Source organism: Cibotium barometz, chromosome 32 (genome assembly GCF_041138505.1).
Source record: "Cibotium barometz isolate CiBa-2024 chromosome 32, ASM4113850v1, whole genome shotgun sequence".
NCBI classification, from domain to species: Eukaryota; Viridiplantae; Streptophyta; class Polypodiopsida; order Cyatheales; family Cibotiaceae; genus Cibotium; species Cibotium barometz.
The window spans coordinates 37,611,971-37,638,313 of NC_141077.1; the positions used below are offsets into that span (position 1 = coordinate 37,611,971).

The window sequence follows — 26,343 nt, forward strand, 5'->3', positions numbered from 1 at the left end:
ATTTGGCATTGAAATTGCACTCAAGAAAGATTTGCGGCTAAGTGCATCTGCTACCACATTATCTTTCCCAGGGCGGAATTTGATGTCGAAGTCATATTCTTGTAGAATTTCAATCCATCTCCTTTGCCGCATGTCGAGGTTAGGCTGGGTGAAGATCCACTTTAGACTTTTGTGGTCAGTTACAAGCTGGAATTTGCCCCCCAAGAGATAATGTCTCCATAATTTGAGGCAATGAACAACTGCTAAGAGCTCCAAATCATGGGTGGCATAATTTGCTTCATATTGCTTCAGCTTGCGGGAAGTATAAGCGACTGGTCTTCCTTCTTGACCTAAGACACCACCAAGTGCTAGACTACTAGCATCAGTAACCACTCCAAATTCCTTGGCGAAATCAGGAAGTTTCAGGACTGGGGCAAAAGTAATAATGACCTTGAGCTGATCAAAACTGTTTTGATGGATTGGCAGCCACACTATTTTGCAATCCTTCTTAAGAAGATCCGTCAAAGGTGCAGCTACCAAGGCATAATCTTTGATAAAAATCCTGTACCATCCCGTGATTCCCCAAAACCCACGAACTTCACGAATTGATTTAGGGGGTGGCCACTCCAGAATATCCTTGATCTTGGCGGGGTCTACTGAAATGCCATCTTTGGAGACGATGAATCCAAGATACTCAATTTGATGAGTAAAGAAGGTACATTTGCCCTTCTTGGCATAGAGTTTGTGTTTGCGCAACAATTGCAGAACTCTACGCACATGCTCCTCATGCTCTTCCATTGATTTGGAGTAGATTAAGATGTCATCAAAGAAAACAAGCACAAATTCATCCAAGTAAGGACGGAATATATCTTGCATTAGGCGGTTGAAGGTTGCAGGAGCATTGGTTAACCCGAATGACATTACAGTAAACTCATAGTGGCCATAACAGGTATTGAAGGCTATCTTGGGTATATCTGCTTCCTTGACTTTGATCTGATAGTAACCAGACCTCAAATCTATTTTTGAGAAGACTTTGGTCCCATGAAGCCTGTCGAGAAGTTCGTCGATGCGAGGGATAGGGTACTTATTCTTGACAGTGACTTGATTTAGTCCTCAATAATCTATGCAGAGGCGGAGAGTTCCGTCCTTCCTTTTTTGGAAAAGAACAGGTGCCCCCCAAGGAGAGCTACTCGGGCGTACGAATCCTTGCTCAATGAGTTGGGAAAGTTGCTCTTTAAGTTCAATGGCTTCAGGAAGGGAAATTTTATAGGGTGTCTTTGAGACGGGTTTAGCTCCAGGGATCACCTCGATTTCATGATCGACTTCTCGAGGAGGTGGTAGCCCTGTAAGCTCGTCAGGGAAGATGTCAGAGAATTCTTGGAGCCAAGAGGGTTCTGTCTCCATACTAGGTTCAATGGCTTTGTTGAGCTTGACTAAGAAAACTTGCTGACCCTTACGTGTTCCCTTGAGAAGATGTTTTGCCTTGACTACCCTAGATTTAGGTTTTCCTGTTATCTCTGAACAGATATTACTTGGCCATGCTCATTTTCAAAAGTGATACTCCCCTGGTTACAATGAATGCTAGCTTGTTTGCAATTAACCAATCCATCCCAAGGATTCCATCATAAATTCCTAATGACTCTAAAGTGGCCATGAGTTTGCTCATTACCCAGCTCAAAATACTCTCCCCACGTTCCCAGTGGATCGTCAATTGGACGGGTCCAATTACGGCATCTGGAAGGTCATGATGGAGTCGGTGCTGGAGTCATATGACCTTGCTGATTTTATCATCATCAGGGTGCCACGGCCGGAAGGTGAGGAAGGGGAGTCACAAGGGGCTTTGCTCGTATGAGAGCATCCTGTAATGTGCTTGGCCTCATTGCTCCAAGGCGGGAGTCTAAGGGTTCATTTAACCCTTGGCAGAAATGAGCCACTTGCTGGGAAGTAGTCATAGCTGGGGCATACTTCCGAAGAGTGATAAATTTGGAATAGTAGTCCTCAAGAGTTAAGTTGCACTGCCTAAGACTAAAAAACTCATTCATCTTTATGGATTCATGGGATGGGGGGAAGATATCTTTCCTTCACTGCCTGCTTGATGTCTTCCCACGTTTGAGAATGCTCGGTGACTTCCTTGTCACGACACCACTGTTTCCACCAGAGTTCCTCATCTCCGATGAGGCGAAACCGTGCAAGCATAGACTGATTTGCTACTCCAGTACCGGCTGACGTTTGTTGTTAGAAAGTCAGAAAAATCATTTACTTTTGTTCTTTGCATCTTCTTACATGCCATGTGAGCATTGTATATATATTTTTCCATTCGTGTATGCCACATGCTGGCATTGAGCCATAAGTCAATTGGTGTCAGTCAAGCTCATGCGGTCTTCAAATGAGGATATTGGGGCTTAACTATTGATTTTCTTATAAAAGTGGCCTTATACACACTAATTAGGTGTAAACCCAAGCATGAAAGTGCAATGGATGTTTTTTGGCTTGTTTGCAAGAAATTTAGATATGCATAAGTTGATCAAGGACCCATTAACATTCGAGGCAGTGTAAGTTTGCTACCTCAAATTAGACATTGATTGGTAGGGGACACACTTGTTGTCTTAGGGTAGCTGGTTTACATACCTTAATATGGTTAATTCAAGGACAAAAAATGGTTGACACACCACGCGTTTTTTGGGGCATAAATTTTCATTATTTGATTCTTTGTTTGCATGCACAATAAACTCTCATTCAATAAGGGGATGTAAGGGTCTGAAATGTTTCTATTTTTCTGTATCTTAAGATCATATACTCTAATGTTCCCAACCTCTAGCAGCAACACAGTCAGTGAAAATGTTTTGTGGCTTATTTAACTAAATAATTAATTTCATTATAACTATGGTTTTTGCAGGTTATTTTCAATATATATTTTAAGTTTGGCTTTCCCTATATTGCTTTCTTTATATTTTGGCGGCATTTTCTGGCAAACACTTGAAGAGAAGATGGGCATGAGCGGGTCTGTGCCTCAGCCTCTTGGTAAGTTCTAGATGTTTCTCCTCTAAAAATAATCAAGCTCATGATCTAAGTGCCAAATTTTGTTTTTCTTTTAGAAGCACAGCCCTAGGAACTATGCCTTGATTACGTGTGCCTCATCACTTTTGGGTGTCTTAGATTGACTTTTTTTTTTTTCCAGAAAGAGACTTCTATTAAGTATGAGAAAAACATACAACAATCACAGCTATAAGCCAGAAAAGAATAGAATCACCCCAATATGTAAGGTGATTTCAACGACTGAGGAGCATCATGATGTATGTAAGACTTGTGGTACTAGAGAAAAAGAAGATGCCATGGTCCCATTCTCGCATAAATATCACACGCTTCGCCTGCGCAGAACGAGAGGGCCCCTGAATGCGAGCCCAAGTAGCCATAAGAGTGTGGATGATATCACCTCATATAGTACTAATGCAGTGAGACCCAAAAATCTGGACACCCTCAATAGCCTCCGTGCATCTAGCTCCCAGATCTGCCATGCTATAATACTGGCAATAATCTCCCAACTGATGTCAAGGAGAAATATCAATCTCAACTTGGCATCCCAAATATCTAGTAGTGCATCCTTTGCTGATCCAAGTAAAACCAAGCTCTGCACCCCAATCAATTCTCGGTAGATCACTAACCCAAAAACCAACATATTTGTGCCAATTAATGAGTGCCCCTGCTGCCAAACAGAACTCCTCTAGTGCTACTCGGAAGGAACATAAGCATATATGTGAAGCCTCCAAAAACAGGGCTGTGTCATCAGCTAACTCAGAGTCAACCAACTCCTCTTGACTACGAAGAGGCAACCTCAATCCTGAAATACCAGCAGTGGAGCGGAGGAAGATGCTCATGGCCTCTGCAACTATGATTGCGAGAAATCTACCGCTCTCCTCTATCACCGCAAGCAAGAACTCTCCTGTTGTACTGTGGGCATCACGATACATGCATGAAACTCCCTTGATCCATCTGTGAGAGAAGCCCATATGACTAAGAGTACCCTCAAGGAAGTCCTAGTTCACTCTATCATAGGCCTTCTCAAAATCCAAGAGTAGAATGGCTAAGGGCTGATTACTCGCTTTAGCCCATTCGACGGCCTCCCAAAATGAGAAAATGTTATCAAAGATGCTCCTTCCGTGTAAGAATCCATTCTAGGTATCATGAATAACATCCTGCAAAATTGGCTGCAACCTAATGCTCACTGCCTTAGCAAGAATCTTATAGGCAGTCACAAGTAAGGTGATAGGTCTCCACTTGCCAATCAATGTCTTATCCCTGCTCTTAGGAATAAGATAAATAAGCCCCTTAGTGAGAGAAGAAGGCATAGAACTTGTGTCCCACATCTCCTGCAAAGCCGATGTGATCTCAGCTCCAATCTCATGCCAAAAAGTAATGAAAAATATAGGGGAGAGGCCATCCTCCCCTGGACACTTACCATGAGGTAAGGCATGAAGAGCATGACTAAACTCCTGCATAGAAAAAGGGGCATCCAGAGGGGCACACATCTCCTCAGTGATGATCAAATGTGCCAATGCATTCCAAACCTTCCTCTGTGCCATGTGTCTTAAATCAAAATGCGGCTCAGCACTAAGAAGCTGGCAATAGATGGTGGCAATCTTTCTAACCGTACGAGGATCTGAGTGAAGAGTGCCATGTGAATCCTGCAACTGCCTGACACTATCTTTGGCATGAGATGGGCCGTGAGAAGCAAAGAAGTGTTTGTTACATCTGCCACCCATCTGTGTCCAAAAGGATTACTGGGCATGGAAACGATACTCTACGCGCTGCTCAAGAGAGTGATGAAGTTCTGCTCTAACAGTACATAAAGAATTTGCAACCCATTGAGCATGAGGATGTTTCTCATGCTCTTTTTGCAAGGCAGCCAATCTACGTCTAATAGCCCTTTCTAAGTCCAAGGCCTCTTGCCTCTTAGACAGGGCACATGTGTGATAAAAGTCACTAATATCACAGAGAGCAGAGGCCAGGCTTTGAGAGGCCTGTAAGAAGTCATGAGATCTCCAAATATCAAGCATACCACGCGATAGCTCTGCATCTGAGAACAAATGATCAGGGATGCGTACATGGGATGCTGATCCATGGCAATTCGGATCTCTGATACATAAAACCACTGGGCAATGATCCGATTTGGAGGTGCCTGTAGCAATCAAAGTATGTCCACCTCTGTCAAGCACCCAATCATCCACATAAAATCTGTCTAACTGTGCATAGATACATCCTACATCTCTTCTCCTGTTAGACCATGAATAAAGAAGAGTGGATGGACTCCTCAAAATGTCATCCTCATGCCAACAATCTCTACCATGAATGGAGAGTATAAACCTCTCCCAAGACGCTCTTTCAAGAGGATACACCAAGCCCTCATGTCCACCTCTTTTATCCACTGGCATCTCAACCATGTTAAAATCCCCACCAATAATCCAATGGTCAGCAAGAGGCATCAATGTAGTGAGAGATTTCCGAAAGGCAATTCTCTCACCTCTATGGTTAGGAGCATAGAGGTTGAGAATACCAATGCGTGTAGTACCCTACATAAGAAGGATCCACTGCGCTCTCGCAGGCAAAATGACACCATGTCCAATGATGCAAGGCAAGATCAAAGCTGAAACAGAGATACAAACACCACCCTTGGTACCAACAGCCGGTGACCAAAAGGTGTATCTTGAGAGAAGCTTGCCTAATCTCCCACACTGACTGGCATCCAGTTTATGCTCTTGCAAGAGCAATATATCCATAGGTACACCTGTGACTGCACAATGAAGCTGGGTTTTTACAATTTGTTTCCGTCGACGCGGAAAAAAACCCCCAAGACCTTGAATGTTCCAAGAGACAATCTCCATAAAGACTTAGTAGGAACGACCAAATCTCGTGGTCGACGAAGGACCCCCTTTAGAGGCGTAAGTACGTCTCGCATAGGTAAGGGAGGGAAAATGTGACGATGTAAACCTTACCTCTCTCTCCCACTCCGGGGAAAAGCCAGGGCTAGTCCTCAGAACTAGAGAGGTACCATGACAATGCGAATGTGCAACATCATCCTCAAGGGTACAATCATCCTGTAACTGTAATGCAACATCCTCTTGTGAGGGATCTAGATCATATGCCTGCAAGGCCTCATCCTCCAAAATAGGATCAACATCCTGTGAGGCAAGAGCTACATAGGGGTTGTGGGTGAAGGGGCAGGTACGGGGGTCCAAGGGTGCCTGCCATCCCTAACCACAACCCAACGTTGTGTGGTCTGCTGTGGCAAAGGTGCAGCTGGAGTCTCGGCATCTGCAGAAGGCCTCTGATGGGCAGGACCCAAATCCGACACTGGTCAGGTCTGCCTGCAATCTCCATCCTCTGGCGGAAATGAGATCCGCTGGGAAAACGGGAGCAGAGGAAGGGGGGCAAAGGCGGGGAGCAGCTGGGGAAGCAAGGGCAAAGGGGCAGGCGGGGGCAGCAGAGGGGCAGGTGGGGACTGAAGAAGGCAGGGGTCGGGCAGCAAAGGGGGAGGCGGGGCAGCAAAAGGGGCTGGCGGGAGTAGCAAAAGGGGCAGGCGAAGGCAGGCGGGGGGCAGCAGAGGGGGCTCCTAGCTGAATATTTTGTGTGGCCACCACCCTTAGTACTGAAATAGATGTAATGTGTTCCATGTGTGATTCCTCTTAAGTTTCACCTTCTCAATGATGGCTTTGCTGGTTGAAATATGTACCAGTGTGGGTTGGTCTTCCTTGAACCATCGTTGCCCACACACTCAAGTATGCTTTCACTACTAAACTACTAATTCTGTGTAAGGTTACTTTTCTTCAAGAATGCACCATGCGTCTGAGTTGTCCTTTTTAAACAAGAGTTGGTACAACTCTGCGTTGCATACTTTTTCCGATGGGTAAGGAGGTGGGAGAATCTCTTTATTTCACTTGCAGAGATCCACCGGCACACCGTTCCTGTTGGAGGTGCAGCTGTGTGTTCTTTGCATTCCTCATCAAACCACCTATTTTGTGGCCGTGAGCCCACACGGGAAAACTGGATTGGGTTTCTTCATGAATGATGGAAGACAGCTGCGAAGTAAGGGTGGAGATGGGCAAAGTGAGGTCTAGGCTAGAAGTATGGGTCCCCTCCCTCCCGCTCTGCATCGCTGCCAGCGCCCTCCCCCCCTTGTCTTTGCTCAGCCGCCTGCGCCGCCCCCTTGGCTGCTCTTCCCCACTCTCTTCGCCTCTCTTCCCCCCTTCGCCGCCTGCAACCCCACCCCCCCCCCCCCCCCCCCCCCCCCCCATTTTCGCCTATGGCCGCCATCCCCCCCCCTTCCCTTCGTCGCCAGCGCCTCCCCACCTCCCTGTTCTTCCTGTGCCCAACCCCCCTCGCTTCGCTGCCTTTACCCCCTCCCCCTTCCTGTCCCCCCCCCCCCCCCCCCCCCCCCCCCCCTTTTCCTGTTTTTCCTGCGCGCACCCCCTTTCTCCCTCTGCATGGGTTCCCCCCCTTCCTTTTGTCTGCGCGCCTCTCCCTTTCCCCGCCCCCCTCCCTCTCCTCCCGTCAAGATTACAGTTTCTTCCCATGTCTTTTGGCGGAAGGGACAGATATTTTCAAGGAGACCGTAGCGCCCATTTGGATTTATGTGGTTTTTCACCACTCCAGATCCTCTACGCCAGAGAGTGGCGCGATGATCTTCTCTTTCCCTTTGAGTGAGCCCTGGGGACGGAGTGGGACTCAGAGTCGGTGGCTGCCGCCATCCAAGGACATTCAGTTGAGCTTTCACACCATCTTCACGATCTTCGCATCACCGATGTGCTCACCCACCTCTGGCCCTTGGCTAGGATGGAGCCTGGAGGCTCTGGTCATAGAGACCAAGACGGGGAGGCGGTGGCCTACAGCCTAGAGTTGCTGCTCTTTGTATTCTTGCATATCTCAGTCACAGTACCCCTCCCTCCCTATAGATACCTCCATTGTGATTCACGGAGTCCAGAGTATTCCTACTCTTGCGCTCGGACAGAGTGGCGTCACATGGAGGACAGGATCCGCGCCCACTTGGTGCACCTTCACCCCCGGACGGATTTTGATTCCCATGTAAAACGATGCGCAAGACTCTTCAAGTGGAGGGCAGTTCCGATAGTTCCACCTCCCACAAAGATTGATATGCGGATTGTCTCATGGAACATTCAGGGTTTAGGGGGGGACCTCAGTGCTTTCAGAGACGAGGCATCCTCATAGGAGAGCTTCATAGAGCTACAGTTGGGGGACTTCTTTTCCTCTAGGAGCACCACCTTTTCGAGGGGCGGACCCACTGCTGCAGGAAGATTTTACAAGGTAGGAGTCACACTTTTTGGTCTCCGTCCTTTGGCCCCTCTGGGACGTAGGGAGGAGTTTGTATTTCTGTCAATGAGTAGCTTTTACCGGCAGTGATAAGCTTAGGAGTCATAGTTTCTGGGTGAGCATAGTGGGTTACCATTATGATTGGAGAGGATTGCGTGGGCTTCCTCAATGTTTATGCCCAGAACGCTGCAGGAGGTAGAGCCATCTTATGGAGCACAGTCTGGTAGTAGAGGACAGATTTGGAGGAGGCAGGGCCACAGTCTCAAGAGTAGAGTACTCTACCTGGGAGTAGTTGATACTGGCACTTATAGGAGAGGACCCTTGGCATCTTCCAAAGTCTGGGCGCAGCCCTAGGAGCCTTAGCTTCTCGCGGTTAGATAGGAGGTGCACCAGCCTCAACCTCTCTAGACTTGACAGGTTTTATGTGGATCAATGGGCTTGCGACCGTGGGGGCATATGATCGGTATCTTGGCGGGCACTACTTTTTCAGATCATGCTCCAGTTATTCTATCCTTAGAGGACGCTTGGAGAGGTAGGACAGGCATGCGAACTCTACGATTATAGACAGGCTCATTCAAGACCCTGAGATCTACAGCAGGATTGAGCAGATATGGACGGGACTCGATTTTATTTCAGGCTCTGCTATGTGCACCTTGGATGCGGGCTTGGGGGAGATCAACAGCTCTTTACAAGAGGCAGCCTAGAGCAGATTGGAGGGATTTCGAGACCAGGAGAGGAGTTTGAGGAGGGCTGGCTTCTCGCTAGCGGCTTCAGGAGAGTTACCCAGATAGCCCTTGGATTAAGAGTCAGATAGCCCTTGGATTAAGAGTCAGCTTGCTGTCAGCCGCATGGAGATTAGATCCATGGAGCGGAGTGCACGTACCATGCCAGAGCTTCCTTATGGACCTAGGTCGGCAACAGAGTCACTGTGAATTTCTTTGAGATAGCGAGCCCCCATAGGAGGAGAGACAGCATTGGCGGGTTGTGTGGCCAGGATGGAGCTATTGTTTCTGATCCGCCCCATGTAAGAATCATCGCCACATATTTTTTCCGATCTCTTCTCGCTGGTGCCAGGTTATCCCCACAGGTGATGGACGCGCATGAGAGGGTCTGGCAGAACACAAGAGAGGTGGTTTCCCCCTCTCTTTGGTCCTTATTGACATCACCCAAGAAGAAACAACTCTTCTACAAAGCACGAAAGACCAAACCTACACTGAGTACAACTTTCCCTTTCAGGCCGAAGAGGAGCTATTGAGAGTCGAGACATCCCTTAGCAAAGACATCCGTGAACCCTGAAAAAGAGTCAAAGAGACATTCCATAGATGATGCTACAAGCTAGTCATCAATGAAAAAGGATTTCTATGGAGCCCGGAGGTTGTCTTTACCAAATAGTATCTTACACCTCATGGCGGATACACATTGGAAGATGCATTCTTCTCCTGCAAAGTTGATGATTAGAACACTTCTGAGTTTTGACCGTGGCCTCTAAAAGACCATATGGAAGGGCACTTGAATGCCAAGTGTGAACTTCCAAAGGACTTACAAGTTTCCAAACAAGTCTCAAAATGGCTAGTGGGCCTATAGTGTAAATATACCCATTAGGCACACTTGACAATGTGGAAAGTCATAATGAGGATCTTTACATAGTGGTTCAATTCCCTACAAATGAATATCACTAAAATTCAATGTTTCCTCTTGGCATACCTCTCATGGTATGGCTATATCTTTGAGTCAGTGAGAATACTGAACGGAAATACACCAAATCTTCTATTACGACAGAAAATGTCTCGAAAAAGATGAACTTCTAATCTCCTTCATGCATCATTGGGACTTTTTGAAGGTTGACCTACGGGCATATCCTTCGATGCAATCATGCAGATAGGTCTCTCCCAAAGAGGCTACAAGAGGGCCTCATCCATCTTATTCCCAAAGAGACGAGGAACCAAATGGAGATCTACTAGTGGCACTCCTTAGTACGATCCCAAATAGACTGGAAACTGAATGGAGATCTACTAGTGGTATCCCATCACAGTCCTTGGCTCCAAAGGCGCTCAAACGATGGAATATACACACTTGTTGTATAGTGGTCTATGTGCGGCTTGCTTTAGAAAAGCTTCCTCATCCTCTACCTCCCGTCTTGGACCATCATGTGTACGAGGCTCATGGTCCTTAAAGAGGTCATTAATCATATCCTCCATTTGTGTACAAGCCGTGGTACAGTGTGGCAAAAGTGACTATAACATTGTCTTTTCTCTATCCCGCGCTGTGCATCTGTCATCTCCCTAAAGTGCACAACATATCCTCTTTTAGCAAAAGAGGATATTGACAACAAATTCTTCTTTATTCCAAGCACATCAATACATCTATAATACATAGATCTGAACCATCTACAGCTATGAGCATAATCTTACCAATGCCTTGAGTCAATAGGAAGAATTGTTTACGTGTGTGACTTTCTTGCCATCTGGGGTAGCCCTTATTGAAATGCGCAAATCCCTCTTAGAGGCAATGTGATGGGAGGCTCGACTGTCAAAGTACCAAATGACTTGCTTCTCATTTACATGGAGAGACAAGTGCTCCTATGATGCATCATAGCTACATACCAAGAAAGCCCAGTCATCCTGCACAAAATTGGCCGAGTCATTAGCCTTAGCTGGAGGTGTACTAGAAGAGTCCATTGCTAAACCTGATTCCTTCTTCTTCGCTTTAGCTTGTCTCTTCCTGCACTCATTGATGTAGTGCCTTGGCTTCTTGCAGTAGTGACACTTGTGCTTCTTGGGCTGATCTATATCACTTTTACCCTTGTTTGATGGCTGTCCAGAATTAGCTTTACACTGATAATAGCCACCCTTGGTCTTGGCCTTGCCCTTATCATTGGCAACAAAAGCTTGATCACTGCCACGTATCATGGAAGACTTATTCTTCCGCGTTGGTTCCTCCTGTAAAAGCAAGCCAACCAACTCCTCAAACATAAGGGGTTGAGGGTTACCCCTCATGGACAAAGTGAGAGAAGTGTGGAAGTTGAGGTAGGATTCTTGAAATGAGTGGTGTCCTTGAGACTAACTCCCTTTCAGCAATGACTTCATCAATGTTAAGCAATTGCTCCCGAAGATCTTCAATCTTCGTAAGATGATCAGCCATGCTATCCCCTTCCTTCATTTGCAAGTTTCTAATCTCTTTCTCCAAATACGCAACTCTAGCCTCATTTTTGGCTTAGTACATAGTCTCTAATACATCCCATGCACGTTGTCAGGTTTTATAGTCTCTAATACATCCCATGCACGTTGTCAGGTTTTACATGAACGGATGTGAGGAATAATGGAACTCCTTACTGACAAAGAGATCAAGGCCATAGCTTGAGCTTCACGTGCATCCTAGTAGGCACAAGCACCTACAGGTCTAGGCTCATCACAACTGACAAACCCCCAAAGGCTTTGCCCACTACTTGCAAGTTCTTGACCATAAAACTCCACAAGGAGTAGTTGGTGCAATCCAACTTATCCTCCTGTGAGAGTACACCAAATACATCTGTTGTGTTTTGTGCCATTGATACAAATGCACAATCTGCAAAGAGGCTCAAAAATAATCTGTAAGCAACCAAAAATGCATTGCTATGCACTGTCAAGTCCAAAATGCACAAACTGCCAGTAAGCTGCAGTCACCTGTGGTGTAGCTGCATGTGCCTGTTGCAATGAACTGAAGAAAAGAATGAAAATCGCCTCAAATTTCACTTACAGATGCAATTAGTCGGCTTCGAGTAGACTAGTGTGTAATTGACCAATGTCGGAAGACAATGGAAGCTCCAAATTAGAAAAGCCTCAAATTTTTGTCGTAAAAATCCATGGTATGTGTACTGTAGGGCACCTTTAGCAGGTACAGCAGGTACATATGTTGATTCAGCTGTACAGCAGCAGGTTGGTACAACATTCAGGTACAGTCTGGCAGCAAGTTCTTCTTTGCAGGATGATGATGTGGCACTGTACATACATGTCGGTTTCAGTTCAGAATTGTACGAACAGAATGAGGGCAGCAAGGACCATAGGTGTGAAGGTGAAAACCAGTTAGGGTTTGGTCATACAACTGTACAAGGAGGTCCTAAAGTACAGACAGAGAGCAGATTAGGGTTTCTGGCGATGGACAGAGGCAGGCTGAGTTGCTATGTACCTTGAATGGACTGATTTGACCTGAATCTATACAGAAACCCTAAAACTGGTTGAAACTCTAAAATGGGCTCTGATACCAATTGTTAGCGCACAGGATGAATAGGGGTTAGGACAGCAATGGGAGTTCACACACACACACAAGGAGAAAGTCAACCAGCAGGAGAGTGGGAAAAGTGATAATAAGTGAAATGAATTACAAGTATAACTTATAATGAAATGAATTACAAGTATAACTAGGTGTCTAGGAGGAAAAACCCATTGGGATAAAAGTGCCCCTGGAGTTATCTCTCTATTTTAGACCATAGCCTACATCAGATGCATCAGAGCCATGGGTCTAGAGAGCCTACCCCGCTTAGCCACAGAGTCCTCATAGAGTATTGCCACAGAGGGCCATCATCCATCATGGTATGCTGCAGTAGATGAGTGGTTCTCAGCATGTGGGCTTGACATGGATAGATTACCGCCCTTCCAGTATGATGATGACTCCCCATACTTTACATTCTCCCGAGAGGAGAGGAATAGAGTTTTGAGACAGGATTTGATCCAGATGCACAAAAGGGAGACTTGGTCAAGTCCCCTTCCCACCAAGATACAGTACTACAGAGATCATTTCCTTAGATTCACAGAGGATGGATTTGTCAAATGCCGAGGCTACATGGATGTACACATGTCTCACGCTATGAGGGTGACTATTGGTCAGATCAGAGTTTCCTCTCTGTGGAGATTCAGGCAGGGAGAGCAGCACGGACCCCTTGAGAGGATAGAGTATGCAGATTATGCCACAGAGAGGTAAGAGTTGAGAGGAGCATTACATATGGAGATGCCCTGTATATTATGAGATTAGAGGGAGATACCAGTGCTTGTTCAGAGAGGGTTTTGACCCACTTAGCCGGGTGATGGAGTATCCTGATCAGAGATGCCTAGTCCTTGAGCTACACCGACATAGAGAGAGGCTTCTACAGGTGCAGATCACTAGCTTCTTCAGGCCTATCAGTGAGCCACATCCCCCTTCCCCTATATCGTCTACCTTCTGAGGAGGGCTCACACTACAAAGAGCTTCGGAGATCAGATTTGCCAGGAGACCGTGACTACCCGGACGCAAACCACCACTACTCCATCAGGCCTAGTCTGCCTAGATCTAGGAACGATACCGCAAAGCTATGGAGGTGAGAGTCCAAAGGCTACACCAGGGCACAACAGATGTGAGAGTCCTCGCCCCATGCTCCATGTATGATGTACTACACCCCACCATCTCCACTGGGTGGAATTAGTAGTATACCACTTATCGTGATTGTACATCTATAGCATGCTAGAGAGTGACTGCATAGTGAGCTGCATATGAATTGGATTAGCTTTTCATTACAGTTTTTCTTCCAATGATACTCAGGACATGGACTTGTACATAGGTTTGTCTCATAGGCCAATCTGGCCTTCCATAGACGTTAATATATCTTTTCTTTCTTTCTTTTTCTCTATCTCACCAATATGGCCTTCCGTAGATGTTAATGTATCTTTTCTTTCTCTCTTTAATGATATGCCTGCAAAGAAGACTAGTGATGGCCAAGCGAGACAAATTTCTGTCCAGGGAGTATACATGCTGAATGTAAATAATGGTCTGGAACAGAGCATCTGTGACCAATGGGGCTACCCGAAACTCTGCATGTGTTATGTCATGGGGCCCTGACGGCTTACTCTTGATCATGTGTAACAGCATCAGCACCTAAAGCCTCTCAATACTCCTTCAGATATCCTCCCCCAGTCCTACTCCCAAAAGGCTGCTGCATACATAGTAGCTAGGCACACTAAGTTGTCAAAGAGCCAACTTGTAGTGCGGGGTTCTTGTAATTGTGCCTAGAAGCACCGTCTCTCCAAACAGGCCAGGGCCCAGGGAGGCATGCCCTTTTGGTAATCTGTTAGTGGCAGCAATAGGCATACTGAACACGGGGCATGTAAATGTGACTCCAAGTTACAAATCTCTTCACACAATTTCCACTCGTGCCCCTTTGAATAGGAACACTAGTCGTGAGGTGGGCCGGTGCCCATTACTTCCTCATATAGTGACATCACAACCCAAATTGCATGATGTGGACCATGTGGTAACTGAGGTTCTGCAAGCGTATACAAAAGACCAAAGGTTACGATGAATTGATGAATCAACTGTATCATGGAAAAAAAGAAAAACAAAATAGCTAGTAGATAAGACCCTGAGATAAGAGAGAATTTTACAAAATTTTAAAGGAGCCCTGAAATGGCTGAGACGTGTGGTGTGGCAGGCAAAAGAGCTCTTGGTGGGTATCTAAAGAGAGCAGGGGGCGGTTACTGTGGGGGTTCAACATCTGTGACCTCATGCAACCTCTTAATATTCTCTGTCTGCGGTGTAGTATCCTTGTGCCTGAGCTCACTCCAGCTGGAATGCTCACTCCAAGGTGGCATCTGGGAGGCAAAGTGCCTCAGCTGTTCTAGTACTGTCTTGAGAGAGAGAGAAAGAAAGAAAGTAATATTAATGTCCACAGAAGACCCCAAGGGTCTATGAAACCAAAAGTGATACAAGAGTTCCATGTGGTACTGGGCCATGGAAAAGACAAAACAACACTGAAAAATAAACATATACAAAAAGATAGGCTAGCTGTATGTCTATCTCATCGTTATCAACATGAGCATGTTGTGCACTATGGTGGGTGTATGAGTACATGTGAAAATACATGTGGAGGGGAGAAATGAAATGAAATGAAATGAAATATTAACGTCTTCAAAAGGCCAAAGTGACCTGTGAGACCAAAGTTACAACCATGTGACATCTGATACACTGTCTGGAAAAGAAAAGAAAGATCTGAAGGTAAGTATCTAGCCCTACAATACATCAGTAGGGAGAGAGAGAGAGAGATCAATTTCTGATTATGTTTTGATTTGCAGGGTTTTTTGTTGCTGATATAATCATGGCGGCTACTACTGGTTATGCGGTGGTTCTATGTTTGGGGCCATTAATTCCTGTTGCTGGACGCTGGCTGGCCTCTCCACACATCGTTCGGTTCTTGATATACTCAAGTGTTTGTTCTGCTGCTGTTTCATCACAGTTCTTCCCTTACAGCTCTGCTGCACCAAAGAGAGTGCTACTGCAGCACACCATACAAACGGAAGGTAGGTTTGTGGTGGATGTGAAGATTCAATCATTGTATGAACATCTTCTTGGGCTAAAGTAGCTCTTTCTGTTGCTGTACATGATGTGTGTGAAGTAAAAGTGGCCAATATTTGCTCAATGGTTGTCTCAAAGCTGTAGTAATCAATTGCCTTTCATAGTCCCTCTCTGGCTTTTTTTTTTTTCCTTAAATGTGTAGTATCCAATTGCCTTTCATAGTCTCTCTCTGTCATTGGGTGTCTCAAAGCTATAGTAATCAATGAGTGCATCTGCTGGAGCAATCTTCTCGCATTTACCTATGCCAAACCCTGGCTAGGCAAGCAAATGGGCTTTAACCTGCATTGGACAACCACCACTTTCCAGACCACAATGTCGGCGACAAAATCTTTTTGCCCCACCTCTCTTGGAGGCATATTTATTAACAATATCCACTTGCTGCCACCAATAGTCACTCTGGGTGAATTCCTTCTCATTCTCTTTCTCAAGATGTGGCTGCCTAGATGCCATGAGAGTTACAAAAAAAAGAAATGCTTGCAAGAATGGGGATGGAAAAGAAAAGAGACAAACACAAAAAAAGAAAAGGGGAGAATGTGCCGAGGCTATGGAAAGAAAAGGGGAGGATTTGCAGCGCAGAGGGAGTGGAATAAAAAAGGGAAGAAGAGCTGAAAAAAGGAACTAATTTGGAGCTTTTTTGTTTGCTACAGAAAGAGCATCGATTTGGGGTTTTTTTTCCCACAAGCACTTACGTGCTGATCTGAGCTTTTTTTCCCCCCTCACAATAGTGGCTGTTTTTTGCTCGTGTATGGGGTTAGATAACATTCACACATATGGCCATTCTTGGGGCTTCGAATATGTGCCAACCCGTTTTGGGTTTTTCCTTAAATGTTGTGGCCACTTGTTTGACGACACAAGAAACGGTTGTTTCTTATCATGAGAAACGTTTCCCACAGCGAGAAATGCAAAAAACGAGCCATTTCCATTTCCTTGAGACATTTGAGCTCCAGAAACCCGTTTCTACATGTGGCATGCTAGAAACGATGTTTCTGCCCTGGCACACTGCCATTTCTAGCTTTTCTCGTAACAATGCCTGACCTTTCACCAGACAGACGGAAGAAGATTGAGGAGCCTTGGATCATGATGTTCTCACACATGATCCACATCAAACCGTCAGTGCAACATGAGATTGTGAGTGCACAATTCGTTGCACCACCAATGGAGGTAGATACCCTCTCCCAGACCATCTTATACATCTGCCGAGTGTGGGAGATGGGCCCACACAGTTACTCCCTCTAGCTATGGAGTCTTCATGGCTACTAGCAGATAAAGGGCATGACACTTGGTTTGCGAAAGTCTCCATATAGTTCACATCACATGGTATACATATGGACTGCCTCCCACCACTACAGTATGACGTCGCCTCCCCTCTCCTACAGATCACACGGATAGATCAACCGGCACACCTGGTTGGGCCTCTTTAGATAGCATACTCGGAATACTTGGATGACACCCACAACTGTGCTTGGCTTGAAAACGGCCCTCTACCGAGACCATTTCGTCTGAATCACCAAAGATGGCTTCATCAGGCAAGCCACCTACATGGACATCCACATGGCACATGCCATGAGGATTGTCGTAGGCCAGATCAAAGTCTCATTCCATCACCTACACGTAGAGACCAGGAGAGCCACATGACTGAAGAGAGAGCACAGGATTTGCACATTATGCCACACAGGTAGAGACAGAGGAGCATTGTATCTGTCGATGCCCAATATACTATGAGATTCAGGGGAGATTCCACTGCCTCTTCCAAGAGGTCTTTGGTCCACCCTCCAGGATTTTGGATTTCCCAGACGAGAGATGCCTTGGTATGTTGCTATTTCAGATGGGACAGACACCAGAGGATCCTCTCCATAGACCCTAGGACTCAGGTGCCACTCCTTTCCCGACAGGCGACTATCACCAACTTCTTCAGAGACTGAGGGGACAAGAGCACCACTAATGCACCCGCCAGAGCCATCCCGCTGTTACAGACCAGAGTCATCACATGGGAGCGAGCAGCATTACTTCAGTGCGCCAAGCACCCCCCATCCCCATGATAGACATCTGGTATATAGATCCAGATCCAAGACATCCTATAGCGGCACCAGACTACTTCCACTTAGCCATCCGACTCGGTGGACCTAGACGGGCTCTTGGTAGCTGCCCTTGATTGCCCCATGGCCGATGTTCTACATGGACCACTACGAGGGAGAGGTGCGCCTAAGGAGCTTTGTACATTACCTCATGTATCACTTAGCTCTATCATTGTACCCCAACTGTTCCCTTTTACGTTTAGTTCATTTCATTTTTGTACTATCTAGGATGAGATATATCATGGAAACACTTTAGTTTCATAGGCCAATTTGGCCTTTTGTAGATGTTTAATATAACTTTCTTTCTTTCTTTTCTTTCTTTCTCTCTCTAGGGGCCCTCCCCACCCCCTCGACGATGCTGGACATCCTTTATGGACTTCTACCACACATCGATGGAGCTACCTCTCCACACTCACACCCCCATATCCTCTACACCCAGGAGGTATCCACGATGATGAGGATGATGATGATGATCCATACATATCTACATTTACCTAGGAATTAGTGTTAGTTCTTTTTGTTATTTGTCTTTTTTCCATGATGAGATTCCATGGACACATTGTACACCTTTTGTACCATTTTGGCTGAGGGCATCCTTATTAGTTGATCCTGTCTCCTAAACAAGGTCACAACCACCAATGCCTACACTCTCTCTCCCTCTACTCGTCTCTGGCCATGCACCAACAGGCATGTACTAGTCCCTAGAGAAATAGGACCAAGTTATGCAGTACATGACTAGTTCCTCACACCCCTGTAGGGTTGATAGGGTTCATAGGGGTTTACCAAGTGAAACACAAGAATCTCACGGGTGATGATGTGGACGTGGGTCCGTCACCCATGGTGTCTACATGAATGTTCCTTGTGGAAGGGATTAAATCCTTAGGTTGTGTAAGTGCACATGCCTTGTGTGGGAAGTGCCGCTTTAGCATCGGGTCAGTGGTGAAATGGCTTTTGTGGGTTGTTTAGGTTCAAAATCAGGTTTGGACTTGTCAGTTGGAAGATTTTGGACGTTTCGGGTGTGCCATTGGAATATCCCGGGTACGTACCTGCAAGCAAACCCAGCTATTATACCTGCTCTACCCTCCATTGGAAGCACTCTACCCACTCAGTGGAGGGGCCCTAATAAGCAGTAAAAGGAGGGTTGAGAAATTTTTTACCTTCCTCGTGGTCTGCTGGAAAGATAGTTGGGGATGTCGGCGTTGTGTCGAGCGGCTGGTGGCGGGTCAGCTGGTGTTGTGAGGGGAGGCAGACCAGGTCGTCCCACATCAAAGGCTGCCACACTCGCTCCTCTTCCATTCTAAGGGGAAGGAAGGGGCTGAAATGGGAAGATTTCAGTTGTTTCCAAGAGCAGAAGAGGCTGGCTTGGAACATTTCGCTGTCAGAAAGAAAAAAGAAATCAGAAAAAAATGGAAAAACTGAATTTAAGAACCTTTGGAATTGACAAAAGTGAGCTCTCCTTTTAGTACATGTGGTCTTTATGGCTCTGTTGTAGTTTCCTCTCTCAAAGCCCTTGATGCCAGAAGCACTTACCTCTTTCCTTTTCCCCTCTCTCTCTCTCTCTCTCTCTCTCTCTCTCCCCCCTCTGCGTGCATTTTCCCTCCTGAACCACCACTTCTTCCCCTGGGTACTTTTTCACGCTATCCTCCACCTGCCATCTCCTCGCCGCCGTCACCTCCTGCTACTGACCCCATTTGCTAGAGTATCCATATTTCCCTGTCACAGTCTGTTTTCCAGGCCTTAGGAAGGAGTACCTTCCGCTTCTCCTAGTCATTGGGAGAATGATAGGGCATTGATGTTGGCAAGTGTGCCTGGGATCCCTTTACTACGAGCATTTCCTCAATGGTGGAGACCATACTGCATGTCATATGCCTTCGACAGTGGATGGAGTACTCATCAAGCTTTCCTAGCCAGTGCTTCATTTGCCATCAGATGACTCACCTCACCAGAGCTTGCCGTTGTCGCCAGTCCAGGTGAGCTCCACATGCCGGTCCATGCCCCCCCCCCCCCCCCCGCGCCCCCCAAAGAGTGGAGAGAGCGGACCGAGCGCCCTAGCACCACCTCCTCCCTCTGGCGAGATAGAACCCCAGCACGCTACCCCCAAGGGAGGATGGGGATATGTGTCAAACGACCAAGTATAGATAGCACCAATTCCCAGTGAAGGCAGCACGCCGCCACTAGGCGCGTGAGAGTCCGACGGGACGACCCATGCAGAAACGGTAGTGTCAAAGAACCATCTATCTTAGGATCATCTCTCTAGAATGGAGGCCCGACACCCCCCCTCCCCCGTGGGCCGCGGCCTCTCCGGAGCACTCACCGCTAGAATCCCCCTGCTGCATTTTCCCTCCTAAACCATCACTTCTTCCCCTGGGTACTTTTTCACGCTATCCTCCACCTACCATCTCCTCACCGTCACCACCTGCTACTGACCCCACCTGCTAGAGTATCCAGATTTCCCTGTCACAGTCTGTTTTCCAGGCCTTAGGAAGGAGTACCTTCCGCTTCTCCTAGTCATTGGGAGAACGATAGGGCATTGATGTTGGCAAGTGTGCCCTGGATCCCTTTACTACGCTTCTGCATTTCCTCAATGGTGGAGACCATACCTCATGTCATATGCCTTCGACAGCAGATGGAGTACTCATCAAGCTTTCCTAGCCAGTGCTTCATTTGCCGTCAAATGAGTCACCTCACCAGAGCTTGCCGTTGTCGCCAGTCCAGGCGAGCTCCACATGCCGGTCCATGCCCTCCGCCTCCCCCCACCCCCCCCCCCCCTCCCAAAGAGTGGAGAGAGTGGACCGAGCGCCCTAGCACCACCTCCTCCCTCTGGCGAGATAGAACCCCAGCACGCTACCCCCAAGGGAGGATGGGGATATGTGGCAAACGACCAAGCATAGATAGCACCAATGCCCAGTGAAAGCAACACGCCGCCACTAGGCGCGTGAGTCCGACGGGACAACCCATGCAGAAACGGTCGTGTCAAAGAACTATTTCAAGCAGCTATCTTAGGATCGTCTATCTAGAATGGAGGCCCGACACCCCCCCCCCCTTCTTCCCGAGGGCCGTGGCCTCTCCGGAGCACTCACCGCTAGCATCCCCTAACCTTGAGAGGAGCCACTTTCCCGGTCCGTGCAGACTGATACATCACTTCTTGGAGCCTGTCACGATGATGGTTGCTACCTCCCCGGTGAGAGCCCTGCCCTTGGAGCCTCTAGGTGGTGTTTTTCAAGGAGTCATGGGGCAGCCTGTGGGCTATAGCTTCTCTTGATGCCTTCTAATGGATGTGGGTGCCTTTGCAGAGACTTGAGCCCCTCTCCCACTCTGTGGCATTTTTAACCGATCCAAACGGACACTCTTGAGAGTGGAGTGTTTAACAGCAGAGGAAGAGCGGAGCACGATATCACAGAGCTATGGAGGAGAGAGTCCAGAGGCTACACCATTGCACAACAGATGTGAGAGTCCTCCTCACCCCATGCCCCATGTATGATGTACTTTCACCCCACCATCTCCACTAGGTGGAATTAGTAGTATAGCACTTATCATGATTGTACATCTATAGCATGCTAGATAGTGACTGCATAGTGAGCTTCATATGACTAGGATTAGCTTTTCATTTCAGTTTTTCTTTTCGTGATACTCAGGACATGGACTTGTTGTATATAGATTTGTCTCATAGGCCAACTTGGCCTTCCGTAGACGTTAATATATCTTTTCTTTTTCTCCCTCTCTCTCGGGAGTGGCTGAGACGAGCTGGACTGCCCCCCTCAGTAGCAACACGGCCACCACCATTACCGACACATGCATGGTACTCTGAGGTAGTCGAGTGGTTTCATGCACATGACACAGATGGACCGTCTCCCTTCGTTTTAGTATAGCGTGGACTCCCCCTACCTTGATCTCTCACGACAGGAGATCAACCGGATCATCTGGTTAGATCTACTCGGGCTACACATACCCCGGACATGGGTGTCTACGTCAGAGATTGGTAATAAGTGCGAGTTCTACAGAGATCACTTCTTGAGACTCTCCGAGGATGGATTCTTTGAGATCCCGGATACATACAAATACACATGTCACATGCTATGCGTATCACGATCAGCCAGCTCAGGGTATCCTCCCACCGCCTCAGAGTAGATACCGGCGAGGGAGACTGGCAGAGCTTAGGATATTCCACATGAGAGGACATGCACAGTATGCATCACAGGAGCAGTAGAGGATGAGGCCCATTATATGTTTAGTTGCCCGGCTTACTATGAGATATGGGGGAGATTCCACTGCCTCTTCCGAGAGGGATTCAGACCACTCACACAGGTGATACAATTTGAGGATCAAGGGTGCTTGGGCATGTACTTGATGGAGCTCACATGACACAAGGATGTAGTGTCGAGGCCACATCTTGAGAGACAGCCCCGGCTTCGACAGGACACCTCACAGAGAGCCATCACAAATTTCTGTGGTACACACATCCACATCGGAATCCATTGTCCACAACATTTCCTCTACTACGACATCAGAGCCCACCACCCATACCCATGCTCCAGCTCCATGCCCCAGAGGAGTTCTTAGTGAGACAATACATTCTGCGAGCCAGACGTCTGCAACCCAGAGCATCAGGACCCTCCACCACACAGAGACAGATTCGTGAGGTTCTCCACCGACATGACATGCTCCCATCACAGACGCTTGACATTCACTCAACCATCAAATCGGTTCTGGCCGAGGTGGGTATCGTCATTAGCTAATCACAGCATATCTAGGATCATCTATTGATCACATGTACTATCAGATGTTTTCATTTTACTTTTTTCTTTCAGTTTTTCGTGGCTCAGTATATCCATGGTACCATTGTATTATTTTTGGTCTCATAGGCCCTTGGGGTCTTCCATAGACGTTAATATAACTCTCTCTCTCTCCCCCCCATGGCCACGCCACCACAGGAGGATCCGGTCCATCATCTCCCATCATCGCAGGACCTCGCGCCGGCTCAGTTTTACCACCTTGAGCACCACGTCACAATGGCGCATGAGGGATGTATTAGGGTGATATGAGAGCTCTCTACTTATGTACCTAGATCAGATTTTATAGTTCTAGATTTTTGTTATCTTTCTTTATTACTATTTTGTACTCCGGATGATGTACCGCATGGATATGATGTAACCTTTTGGTCTCATAGGTCATTTTGGCCTTTTGAAGTTGCTAATACAACTCTCTCTCTCTCTCTCTCTCTCTCTCTCCATACATACATACATACATACATACATACATACATATATATATATATATATATATATATATATATATATATATATTTATATATATATCTTTTTCTTTCTCGTGCAAGGGAACAACATATTTGCACACACAACGGGAGAGGTGGAGAAACTCATGGAGGACACCCATAAGAAACTCTTGGGTGATATCAAGAAAACCTTCAAACATGCTCTCAGTCAACAAATAAAGGAGACGGAGGCCCTCAGAGGAAGTACAAGACAAGGACCCACGCTTTCAGGTATTGGAACAGCAGGTGGCTGCAGTCAAGGCAGCCCCCCCTCACCACAGAAAGCACAGCTTTGAGGAAACTTCAGGCTCAAATGCCAGCACTTGAGACCACAATTAAACATGATGTGGAGGACGGGGAAATCAGCAAACACCAGGTACTTACAGAGCCAATATGGAGCAGCTAAAGGCTGCCAATGACAAGTTGCAGGAAGAGCTACATACCACGAAATCCGACTGGAATAGATGGCCCCACAAGCTATCATGAATGCAACTTTGGAGGAGGAGATATGCAGGAAGGCGAGGGCCCTACTTGTGCACATCCGGGGGTACCAATAGGGGCCTCTCCCAAGGCCGATTCACTTACCCTATCCCAGAAACTTGGGGTAGATGGGACCCCCTCTGCAGATGCGTGGAGAACCAGGAAAGACATGACACATGAGAGGCCTCTTCTCATCCGCTTCCCTAACATCATTGGTCAACAGGATAGACAGGCTGCCCTCAAAGGCACACAGATATTCATGGGGGATGATTTGACTCCCGCACAGGTAGCACACCATCGAGTGGGCTGTCTAGAGATGGCCGCATCATCATCATTGAGCATCGCCCCAAATAGGGGCGCGAGGTCTATGAGATCACACAGTTGAGGCTACTCGTATGGAACTGCAACTGCACTATGTGGTCTACCATCTGACCCTGGAGTGATGAGCAAGACCCTTGTATGGACATCATCTTCTACACAGAGAGACACCAGAGTCCGGAGAGGGGACTACCATACATAGTGGATTATGAATGGGAGTCAGCCTTCCGGGGTGAGACCCCCACATCAGGAGCAGTACGAGGCTCTAGAGGTGTTGCGGTACTCTATAGATCACCCCTGAGGAGGATTCCTAGCATTGTCCGGAAGGACAAGGAGGCACGGTATCTATGGGTGCGGCTACAGCTGATTGGAGAGAGAGCTACCCATATTGCAGTATTTTATTTCCCACTGAGCCACTCCCCTTATGCTGCGCAGCATGGCCTGTCACCTTTCCCCTACCACTCTACAATGATATCATGGAGTTCTCTTGCCTGGGTGAAGTCCTCGTTTTGGAAGACTTCAACTCCAGGACCGGGAGCCACCAGGTTCCTCTACTGATGTCCAGCTCCTTTTGGATGACCCCATCAGACTGAAGGAGCTGGACATCAGTGACATGGGCCTCATGAGGTCATCATAGGACAGGAAGTTGACAGCATCTAGGAGATCCCCCTTGGAGCTCAGAGCTGCACACAGTCTCGTTATTTATAACAGGATGCCCCGTTGGCCCTCCTGACGCGCCTTCACCTGCTTTCCACACTGAGGTGGCGGTCCAGCACTGTGGATTGCCTACTGGGATCTCCGGCTTTGGCACACCTCATCCCTGACTTGTCCACACCGCCACCGCCCATCAACCCCGACCACACCTATCTCCACGTCACCCTCATGTGCCCACTACCCACCCCCCCAACAACACCCCCTACCTCTCACTACACCCAGATCCTTTTTGATCATGCACTTGATGGTGTTTACTCAGACTACATTTATCGCCACCTTCAAGATGTGGACCCTCTTGCCACCCTCACATCTGAACGCACCACCATCCTTCACACATCTACCACCACCTCCTTCATGTGCACCTTGCTCCATTGCTAAGTCACCTTGCCCGCTCCACTTGCAGGCATACTCATTCGCATCCTACACTACAAAGATGAAATTGTGCTCATATCATATTCAGTTGAGGGGCTTCAGAGACACTTGGATGCTCTACAGGTTTTCTGTAATCAAGGTCATAGCTTTCAACACCTCCGGCCCCTACACATCCAGATTGAGCTTCATGTATAGGATAGCTTCGGTGGAGATTGTCACATCATGTCTACCTCGGAGATACTTTTAATGCCCCTGCTTTACCATGACCACAGCAATACACACTAGAGTGACACGAGGATATGCACCTGTTGCCCTACCTCAGAAATAGTGCTTCCAGGCCCATTTCTAGGAGGCCAGGATGAAGGGTTGGCTCGTTGACACCCCCCTTAGACCAGCGTTGATGTATGGAGCATTTGTCTGGGGACTAGATCTATCAAAGTAGGATTGAGAGTGTGTGGAGAGGCCCCAGGTCTTGACTCTTAACGTTCTCTTGCATGATTCACAGCAAACCAAGTAGAGTTCGTTGCACTCGTGGACACTTTTTCAGACAATCACCTACCTCCACTGCATCAGCACGATGAGCCCCTACAGGTACTCGAGGCTTGCCCTAGAGTCCTCACAAGAGCTTGCACTGAGGGTGACACTGGAGCATGGTACACCCGAGTTCACCTCGTTTGCAGGACATGGTCTCTAGATGGACCACCTCTTCCGTACAGCCTTGACTCCCCTTGTCTCCAGCTCTCCCATGAGGACGTCAACTGGACTATCCGGTTCAACCTCCTTAGCCTTCACATGCACAACACTCACATGGATTGACCTTCAGAGCTCCCACCAGAAATGCATTTCTACAGAGATCATTTCCCCAGGCTCACAGAGGTTGGCTTCATCCAGCAGCCAGGCTACTTGGGTTCTCGCATATCACATGCCATGTGGATCGCGATTGGCCTGCTACGGGTATCCTATCACCGCCTATGGGTGGGGACACAACGGATAGAGCGCATATTCAAAGATAGAGAGCTCATACAGAGACCTCGGGAGGAGAGGATGTGCAGATTATGCCACACATGGGTCACAATATAGGAGCACTATACCTATCACTGCCCAGTGTACTATGAGATCCACGGGAGGTACACTGTCACTTCTACAAGTGTTTTGGCCCATACGGAGACCCAGGAGGAGAGCTCATATGGAGACCTCAGGAGGAGAGGATCTGCAGATTATGCCACACAAGGGTCGAGACACAGCAGCACTATACCTGTCATTGCCCAGTGTACTGTGAGATCCACGGGAGGTACCACTTCATATAACTTTCTTTCCTTTCTTTCTTTCTTTCTTTCCACTGTTCATGGACAGGTGATAGAGCTCTCTCAGCACATGGGGGACCTGCACCTCACCGATATTTTCACTCACTTTTGGTCCTTGGCCCGCATAGAGCTTGGAGGATCAGTCCACACC

The 26,343-nt window shown here is 47.4% G+C and overlaps 1 protein-coding gene across 3 annotated transcripts in view; it reads left to right on the plus strand.

Moving 5' to 3' along the window:
- The window catches only part of LOC147620153 (Zn-dependent exopeptidases superfamily protein), a 324,985-nt gene that overhangs the window by 270,800 nt on the left and 27,842 nt on the right, over positions 1-26,343 (plus strand). For all 3 annotated transcript variants that reach the window (XR_015261749.1, XM_086772348.1, XM_086772350.1), the window contains exons 15-16: positions 2,876-3,000; positions 15,378-15,602. Coding sequence is in view for 2 of the 3 variants with exons in the window: in XM_086772348.1 (XP_086628474.1) it covers positions 2,876-3,000; positions 15,378-15,602 (350 nt within the window). In the remaining variant the exon portion in view is untranslated. The remainder of the gene's footprint in view (positions 1-2,875; positions 3,001-15,377; positions 15,603-26,343) is intronic.